At 38.6% G+C, this 9978-nt stretch overlaps 1 protein-coding gene across 1 annotated transcript; it reads left to right on the top strand.

The window, feature by feature from the left end:
- The first annotated feature begins 1061 nt into the window (after positions 1-1061).
- On the top strand, positions 1062-9549 carry LOC127548008 (Ig heavy chain Mem5-like). The gene is made up of 6 exons (XM_051975158.1): positions 1062-1239; positions 6046-6450; positions 7019-7282; positions 7650-7718; positions 8719-8829; positions 9312-9549. Exons 1-5 carry the CDS (start codon positions 1062-1064, stop codon positions 8826-8828), a joined length of 1026 nt encoding a protein of 341 aa, XP_051831118.1. The 3' UTR covers position 8829; positions 9312-9549.
- Positions 9550-9978: the final 429 nt, after the last annotated feature.

Raw genomic sequence — 9978 nt, 5'->3', positions numbered from 1 at the left:
CTTTGACTCCAAAATAAGTTTAGATGCTTAATCTACTGTTGGTGTTAGAGAAGATCAGAGGTCATGAAAGTCATGTCTGCTCTCCACCATCTTGGCTCTGCCCCACAATCTCTTTACCTTACATTTTTTCTCAGTAGCTCCCTATCATACTATGGCTTAAAGACAAAATGTAAGGTCCATGAGCTAAGGGAGACTTTTGCATTTTTAAATATAGTGCAAGAGCAGAGCTGAGATGGCATTGGGGCAACAATCTAATTGAACTCCTCCATACTCCCCTCCAAATAACCTTAAAATGTCTAATTAATAATTGGAGTTATTGTGCATACCCTTTGACATAGCAGTGCTACTATTGGGCTTATATCCCAAAGAGATACTAAAGAAGAGAGAAGGACCTGTATATGCAAAAATGTTCTTGGCAGCCCTTTTTGTAGTGGCTAAAAACTGAAAATTGAATGATGCCCATCAATTAGAGAATAGTTGGGGAAATTATGATATATGGATATTATGGAATATTATTGTTCTATAAGAAATGACTAGCAGGATGAATACAGAGAGGCTTGGAGAGACTTACATGAACTAATGCTAAGTGAAATGAGCAGAACCAGAAGATCATTGTATACTTCAACAATGATACTGTATGAGGATGTATTCTGATGGAAGTGGATTTCAAAGAGAAGATCTAACTCAGTTCCAATTGATCAATGATGGACAGAAGCAGCTATACCCAAAGAAAGAACACTGGGAAATGAGTGTAAACTGTTTGCATTTTTGTTTTTCTTCCCAGGTTATTTTTACCTTCTGAATCCAATTCTTCCTGTGCAACAAGAGAACTGTTTGGTTCTGCACACATATATTGTGTCTGGGATATACTGTGACATATTTAACGTGTATAGGACTGCTTGCCATCTGGGGGAGGGGATGGAGGGAGGGAGGGGAAAAATTCTGAACAGAAGTGAGTGCAAGGGATAATGTTGTTAAAAATTACCCAGGCATCGGTTCTGTCATTAAAAAGGTATAACTATTTTAAAAAATTGGAGTTACATAGCCAGCAAAAGGTTAGGATGAAACATAATTTCCCAGCCCAAAACAATTTAGGATATTTGGAAGAAATTTGTAACATTAGGGTGGAAGCCAGCCTGGAGCACATGTGTAGCAACCCAGGAGTGGCCTTCGAGGATACTTTTGACAATGGCAATAGAAATTTCAGGAACTATCAGCTCAGAGATAGGGATTTAACTGGTCAGAAGGCAAGGAGATAACTGATCAGAAATAGATTACAGAGGACACCAAACTGACACTGTATATAGGACCAGTTTCTGGATGCTAACTGTATTGCCCATATGCAGTTTTGTGGTGCAGTTCTAGGGTGAAGGAGGTTTTCTTGTGATCAGTCTCAAGGGAGCTGAAGCCTTAATCATAGTTACAGGCCAGAGAGGAGACAGCTTGTTTCTGCAGGGAAAGAGGAGCCTTTCCTGAGTAAAGATCAGAGCACAGATCAGGAAAGCTGTGACCAGACCTGTCCCAGGTTAACACCACCTTAGAAGTATCAAAAATTTCTAGATCCCTAGAACTAGCTCTGAAAACAGCAGCACTTATTTAAGCCTGAATCTTGGAACAGTGCCTCCCCATCCCAAGGTGAACAGAGCCTAACTTTAATAACATAAAATTCAAAGTCAAGCGATAGTTTGGGAAAATGATCAAGCAATAATAGAAAAATCTGAGCATATAAAGGTACTATAGTCACAGAGAAAATCAAGACACAAACATAGTAGATGACAGTGTTAAAACAGCTACAAAGCCTTAAAGAAAAATGCAAATCAGATAGATACCCTTCAGGAATTTGTGGAACAACTAAAGGAAGAACTAAGAATGGTAGAAGAAAAATTGAGAAAGAAATGAGAATGATAAAAGGAAATTATGAAAAGAGAATTAACAGGCTTGATTTAAAGAAATTCCAAAAATACTAAAGAAAACCATTAAAAAATCAGAATTGCCCAAATGGAAAAAGAGAACAAAATCTCCCTGAAGAAACTAATCCTAAAATGTAAGAAATGGGCAGGTAAAAGCTAATGACTCCATGAGACATCAAGAAACAAAATAAAGTAAAAAAAAAAAATGAAAAAATGAAGAAAAGATGAAATATTTCATTGGAAAAACTACTTTGGAAAATAGATTTGGCAGAGATAATTTAAGAATTATTGAACTACTGGAAAAGCATAATAAAAGCAAGAAAGAACCTAAGAATGATATTGCAAGAAATTATAAAGTAAAATTGCCCTAACGTCTTAGATCCAGATGACAAAATAGAAATGGAAAGAATATACTTACTGAAGAAAATCCCATGATGAACACTCTCAGGAATACAACTGTCAAAAATCTAACATTCCTGATGCTAAGTGAAATGAGCAGAACCAAGAGATCATTACATACTTCAACAACGATACTGTATGAGGATGTATTCTGATGGAAGTGGGTTTCTTTGACAAAGAGATCTAACTCAGTTTCAATTGATCAATGATGGACAGAAGCAGCTACACCCAAAGAAAGAACACTGAGAAATGAATATAAACTGTTTGCATTTTTGTTTTTCTTCCTGGGTTATTTCTACCTTCTGAATCCAATTCTCCCTATGCAACAAGAGAACTGAACAGTGAGTTTACTGCTCACATATATTGTATCTAGGATATACTGTAACATATTTAACATGTATAGGCCTGCTTGCCATCTGGGGGAGGGGGTGAAGGGAGGGAGGGTAAAAAGCCAGAACAGAAGTGAGTGCAAGGGATAATGTTGTAAAAAAATTACCCTGGCATGGGTCCTGTCAATAAAAGGTTATTTAAAAAAATCTAACGTTCCCAGATCAAGAAGAAAATATTACAAGCAGCCCTTCAAATATAGATCTAAAGTCAAGAGTACACAATATCCAACAGGTTTCATGTTAAAGGAGTGGAGGGATTGGAATATGATATTCCAAAAGGCAAAGGAACTAGCATTACACCTAAGAATAAGTTACCAAACAAAATTGATTGACAACATGAACCTCATTTATTGAAATTGGTTCAAAGAGGAAATAATATACATGCATACTTAGGTGGGTAAATAAATTGATCTTATACAACAGGAAAGTAAGGGGGCAGGGTATGAGAGAAAAAAGAGGTAATAAAAGGAAGGTTGTGGTTAGTAGCAAAATTTGCTTTTGAGGAGGGATGGGTTAAAAAGAGAGAGAAGGATAAACAGGAGATAATAAAATGGAGAAAAAAGCACAATAACCATAAATGTGAATATTATTGCAATGAACTAACCCATAAAATGGAAAAGGATAGCAGATTAGAAAACAAAATCCAATAACTTGTTTACAATAAATATAATTGAAATGGAGAAACATGCATAGAGTAAAAATAAGACTCTACAACAGAATCTGTCATGCTTCAACTAAGGTAAAAAAAATGAGGCAGGAATTGTAATTATGTTCTCAGACAAAGCAAAAGCAAAAGTTGACTTTAATAAAAGAAATAATCAGAGAAACTACATTTTACTAAAAGATACCATAAACAAAAAAGTTTACATATTTTTGACCTAATTTCTTCTATATGAGAAATCATGTGAAATTTATAAAAATAAGAGCCATTCCTTAGTTGATAGCCAAAAGATATGAACAGGTAGCTTTTAGAAGAAGAAATCAAAAGTGTCCATAATTATGTGGTAAGTCACTATCAATTAGAGAAATGCAGATGAAAACATCTTTGAGGTACTACCTCACATCTTTCAGATTGGTTAACATAATATAAAAGGAAAATAGCAGATACTGGACACCAAAACACTATTGGTTAAAGTTGTGAACTGGTACAATCATTCTAAAGAACAATTTACAGTGATTCAACGATACAAAGCAATCCCAATAGACTTCAGAAAGAAAATGCCACCTGCATCCAGAAAAAGAACCAAGGAGACTACATGTAAATCAACACATTCTATGTTTACTTCTTTTTTCTGTTTTTTTCTCTCCCATGGTTTTTCCCTTTTTGCTCTGATTTTTCTCTCCCAATATGATTCATAAAATACTAAAGTACTATAATAAAATAAACAAATAAAAAAATTAAAGTCTTTTTGCACAAAGAACAATGTAGAACTCTGCTCAAAGAATTGAGGTGATGTCCATCAGCTGGAGAATGGGTGAACAAGTTGTGATGTATGACTGTGATAGAATAATATTAAAAGCTGTAAGAAATGATGAAAAGAATGGTTTTAGGAAAACCTGGAAAGAATTGCAAAGGGAAGTGAGCAGAACCAGGAGATCATTGCACCCAGTAATAACAATAACATAATGATGATCAGCTGTAAAATGCTTAGCTACTTTGATCATTACAATGATCCAGAATGATTCCAAAGAACCCATAATCTAAAGAAGAACTGATGAATTCTGCAGGTTAAAGCATACTTTTAAATTTTTCTTTGTGTTTTTTAAACTATGATTAATATGTAAATATGACTTCACATATATACCTTACATCATATTGCTTGTCTTCTAAATGTGTGGGAAAGGGGTGGGAGGGAAAGAGAATAAATTGGAACTTAAGATTTAAAAAACAAATATTAAAAAAATAAAATCCATGGATCACAAAAAGGTAAATAAAAATTCTTAAGAATAAAAAGAAATCCCATATTAGAATTATGTCATCATGTGAAATTCTGATGATCTGGAATTCATCAAGCTGGTATTGGAAAACCCTTCCTGGATGCTCCACAAGGGTCTACAATATTCTTTGCAGGAACATCAGGGTTCCATTTTTGGCTCCCTGAAATATTTCCAAAGACTTTTAGAGGATTGGTTAGTTTAAGATTCCCCAAATCCATAGTAATATACATCAATGCAAATATCCACCAATCCTACCAATACCTGAGACATTGGTCACTTATAGTTTGGACAACTACCTACCAAGACAAGGTCTAAGAGACTAACAACTTAGACATCTCTGGGCAACCATAGTTGGTTCTTGAGATTCTCCAATTTTTCTTGACTATTGTTCAGTCTATGACCAGTTCCTTCAAGGTATCCCAGAGTGGACTCCCCTTTCAAACATACCTTTGTGTTTCCTGGATTAGCCTGAGAATAGATCAGTCAAACTCACACAAGTCATTTAATTCAGCCACCCCAGAAGACATGTGGGGGACAGATCTTAAATCCTACAAAAGTGAACCCCTACCCAAATGTCTAGCCTGCCTGGAGCCTTGATGTGAAGTTGATTTAAAATGTATATCCTAAGATCCTGAAGATCTATCCCTGGGCTTCATTACCTTGAAGAGTGACTCTACTCTAGGGACTCTTAACTCACTTCCTGTCACACTCATGTTCCTCCACCCTTTATAATTCTCTGGAGACAAGGGGTTTAGGTTCCTTCCTGTGGAACTGTGAGCAGCTCAGTGGGAAAATTTTGGTTCTGGAACAACAATTATTGTGTTGCCATGTAAGTTTCTGTGTTCTCAGGGAATGTTTAGGGGTGGGAAAGCTTGGCAGAGGGATTTCATTCCGTTGGAATGAAGGCTACCAAGGAATGAGGGAGGGCTTTAGATTGGATTGATGGTTCCAGTCATTCTATATTTTCATTAGGCCTACCAATATATTTGGGGGGGGGGAGAGGCTTTAAGTTGGATTGAGGGTCCCACTCATTCTATGTCTTGCTTAGGCCTAGTGAGCTTCTGAGACTAACACTGTTTTTAAATAGACCCCCCTCTCTTTGCTCCAGGAATCCCCAATCCTGTCAGTCTGCTTTTACTATGAATCCCTATCTCCCTATCCTTGAGAATCTGCTGACTTTCAGAGCATCTGATAGTCTGAGAAGTCTCTGGCCCCAGGAATAACTTCTTTGAACCTAGGACCACACTTGATCCTTGTGAATCCCTGGATCCTACCAACAATTATTCCTGCTGCTCTGGGTCCTTTGTCCTCCATACTCTTCCCTAGGTCCAGGCTAGAGGTAGGGGAATGGGTAAGGGTTAGGGTATGAGAGAGTTTAAGGGAATCAAAGTTCTATTTTCTGGGAGGAGGTATCAGTGGACTTCCCCTACTTACTCTACCTCCATCTCTGCTTCATTCAGTGGAACCACCACTGCTGAAAGAGTCAGGGGGAGGCTCTCACCAAGCTGGAAGCATCCTGAACCTCAAATGTGAAACCTCTGGTTTCCAATTCAAGACAAGCAAACTTGGCTGGTACTTTTGGGTACCTGGTCATGCCCCACTAGGACTGAACAATCTCGTCAGTAGTTCTATAGATGTCACTGAAGACCGAATCACCACCTCTAGGGAGGACAGTGGGAGCCGAATTTTCCTACAGATTAAGGACCTGGGCCTTAGAGATTCTGGCCAATACCATTGTGTAAGGAGGGTGAGCCCTGTAGATGACACAGACAAATTGATCTTTGGTCTTGGGACAGATGTGACTGTGGAGCCTGGTGAGTACCTCTACTATCATAGACCTATGATTTCAGAGCACATAGTCACTGCTGGATGCAGATCAGAAACAGTGTTCCCTATCTCCCAATCTCCTCTCTCTACCACAATATGCTCTGTGACCATACTCAGTTAACATTCCTAATCTAGTTGTAATCCTTTGGGATGGATTATAATAGGTCATTAAAAAGCTACAGAGTTATGTCTTCATAAAACCCAGTGACTTGGGACACTCAGCAATAAAATCCTGAGACTTGTTAACTTGAGGGACAATCAGGAATTGAGGATTGTTGGAAAAGGGAAGGGAGACTGGTCTGGGGATAGCACAGGTATGTGAGTGGGAAGCAGGCTTTGACTGGGGGTTGGGACAGGAAATGGGGCTAAGGTTTATTTTTTACAGTTATTTGGTCACATGAATTTATTTCCCACATACAGGCTGAGGTTAAGAGCAGGGGAGGAAATTAGGTGGCAAAGATTGTTTTCCCCAGATATATGTTGTTAATATGTGTGCCTTTCCCACATCTGAGGCTAGGTGCAGGGAAGGGACAGGAAACTATCATTTTCTTGCAGGACTTGGAAACCCACTGTCACCCAGCGTGTTCTTGGTGAGGAGTCAGGATGCTATGGCCTGCCTGATCAGGAACTTCTACCCTAAGGAAATCCATGTGTCCTTGAGATCCTCTGGGACTTTGATCTCAGCCCAGACCCATACTCTGGGTCCCATGGCTAATGGCAACTACAATGCCATCCAGATTGGCAGGGTTGGTGAGGATGATACAGTAACCTGTTCAGTGAAGCACTTTGGGAAAGAGATAAATGTGTCTAACAAGCCAGGTATGATTAGCCCCTGGGGTGAAGAAGACTGAGAACAGGGATATTTTAGTCCAAGAAGGGGCATCATATGTTCACTGAAGAACAGGGATAGGAATATAGGCTGTTTGGGGATGGGATAATACAGAAAACTGAGTAAAGTTTTAAGCAAGGGAAAAGGATCCTGGAACTGGAATGTGAGTTCTAGGATGGAAAGGACTATCCTAGCAAAAGAGTATCCTAATGCTGAAGGTAGGAATTCTAGTCTGGGGAATGTCTTAGATTGAAGGGGGCATCATGCTAGGCTGGAAAAGGGGCTGTGTACTGAGAAAGCCAATCATGGGGTCACTGAGGATCAGAGCTGTGTCTGAGAATGTGTTTCTTGCTTCAGATCCTAAGGGACCAGACTCTGCAATTGCCTCTGGCAAGAAACTATCTTGTTCTGATCAGGACCTCATGGGTGAGTTAAAGATTCATGATAAAAGGCAGAGCTAATGAGATTGTACCTGAGAGATTCAAGTGCATTAGTGACCAAGAAGGGAAACTGACAAAGCTTAGACGTCATCAGGAGGCAAAGTTAGCTCTGATAATGTAAGGAATACCTTTTTGACTGTTAGGACAGTTCAAAAGTGGAATTGGCTGTCTGAAGAGGTCAAAGAACCATCTCCTTGAGGCTCTTCCTGGGAAATTAAATGAGAACATTTTGAGGAATGTTGTAGAGGGAATTCCTTCCAGGAACAGGTTGGAGCTTTTAGCTTTTCAGGTTCTTTCTAAATGAAATTCTTTGCCAGTTTTTATGTGTCTTCCTTTGATAATGAATAGTCCAGGGTTCAGAGTGACAAGAAAGTGTGTCATATTCACAGTGTAAATGTGTCATAATTCTGGGATCAAAGTATATGTTATCTAAGGCTCAGGAAATGTGATATTCTATAAGCTGAACTGTCCTCCCTGCTCTTTCATAATTCATTTTCTCTTGATTCCTCACAGATTGCTCCAGACCTCCTTTACTCTCCTCTTTCTTCCCTTATCTTCCACCATTGCAGCAGACATCCTATTTCAAATAGAGATTGTTATAATTTCCTTTAAACTTTTTCCTTCTGTAGTCTTAAGAGAAAGGTGATGAATTTTATGTTAGTCATGCTCAGTTTAGAATGCCTAGGATATACCTAGCTGGAGTCAAAAGATCTAAATTTGATTCTCATCTTTGATACATATTAGCTATTGACTATGGGCAAATGATGCAAACTCTCTGAGCTAATTTTTTTTAATAAAATGGCAATAATAACTGGTATCTACCACATGATATTTTGGTGAAAATCTCATGAGATTTTTTTGTAGTTTTCTTTGCAAACCTTATAAGCCCTACATAAATGTAAGCCCAGATTAATGTATCTACTGCTTAGGTAGTCCTAGAATTCAGCATGATTCCCCTTGACTTTGACTATTGCCCCCTTCAGAAGGACCTGAGCAGGGGAACAAGCTACTCTTTGATGTGCTGGTCCTGAGATTGCTATTCATAAAGACTGTAGCTATCAATGTCCTCTTCAGTGCCATGGCCTTGATGTTCTGAGGTAAATGTCTAGCTTCTCTTACCATTAATCTTGGTCTCCTTTCTGTTTTCTCAGATTTTCCTCTGTAGTTCATAGCAACCACATCCTTTTTCTCAATGTCCATTTTATCTCCTCAGACTCTTATTTGTCCCTCATGCTTTCTTTAGACCCTTTGCTGTATGCTTTGTTCATTTCTCACAGAATCCTCTCTGACCTGTCATAATTTTTCCATGGATTTTTCCTCATTCACTATGCCCCATTTGCCTTTCAGCCTCCTCTCTGCTCTGGTCTCTTCTCTTTCCTCTTGTATACTCTTTCATCCTTCTCCAGCTTCACTTCAGACTCCTTTTCACCCTGGTCTCATCTCTACCCTCTTGGTATCTCTTCCATCTTGTTGTCTCTCCTTCTTCTTGAGACTGGACTTTAAGGGAAAAGCTGAGGACAAGGCAATGTGTTTGGCATCTGATTCTTTGACTTTTGCCTTCTTCTTTCTGTTTCTCCAGGAAGAACCTGAGGAAGAAAGTCTAAGAAGCTACTGCTTGGATTCTGGACCTCTCAGGGGATCCCTAGAATGACTTCTGGATAACCTCAAGATAATTCTATAAGGATACCAAGGACCCAAAATTATCCCAGTTACATTTAATCCCTTTTGAACTGCAGACTCTTTGATCCTGAGTCTATGTTCCCCATGATATAGCATTTCTCATTTCTTTAGTTCTACAATAAAGACAAGAAAACCTTGCTGGGCTCTGGGCTTCTATGTATCATGGTGGGTTATCCAAAGGCCAAGTTTATATGGATCTGACAATTTAGCCTTTTGTGATGCCCTCACCTCATTTCCTCCCCTCCTCCCATCCCCATACACACTCCTTTCTCTCTATTGGAAGCTGGCATAGGTATTAACTCATGCCAATAGAAACCTGACTATGGGTAATAACAGGGAACAGGATTGAGATTGTGTGAACTAATGGAAGGGTGATAATCATGATATTGACAATGATAAGAACTAGCATTTATATAGCTCTTTAAGGTTTGCAAAATCCTTAGCAAATATCTCATTTTGTTCTCAGAGTGCTATTATTATATCCAAACTTTGAAACTGAAGTAAACAGACATGTCAGGATCACATAGCTAGCAAGTGTCTGAGATCAGTTTTGAATTAATGTCTTC

This window comes from Antechinus flavipes, chromosome 1 (genome assembly GCF_016432865.1).
Source record: "Antechinus flavipes isolate AdamAnt ecotype Samford, QLD, Australia chromosome 1, AdamAnt_v2, whole genome shotgun sequence".
Taxonomy (NCBI): Eukaryota; Metazoa; Chordata; class Mammalia; order Dasyuromorphia; family Dasyuridae; genus Antechinus; species Antechinus flavipes.
Note: the sequence above shows the minus strand (reverse complement) of the source record. Positions and strands in the feature narration are given on the sequence as shown.

What these genes read in the sequence shown, in the direction of transcription:
- LOC127548008 (XM_051975158.1), top strand. Translation starts at nt 1,062, where the DNA reads ATGAAACATAATTTCCCAGCCCAAAACAATTTAGGATATTTGGAAGAA. An exon ending in AGATGTGACTGTGGAGCCTG is followed by an intron (nt 6,451 to 7,018) that starts GTGAGTACCTCT and finishes ATTTTCTTGCAG; the next exon opens with GACTTGGAAACCCACTGTCA. An exon ending in AAATGTGTCTAACAAGCCAG is followed by an intron (nt 7,283 to 7,649) that starts GTATGATTAGCC and finishes TTCTTGCTTCAG; the next exon opens with ATCCTAAGGGACCAGACTCT.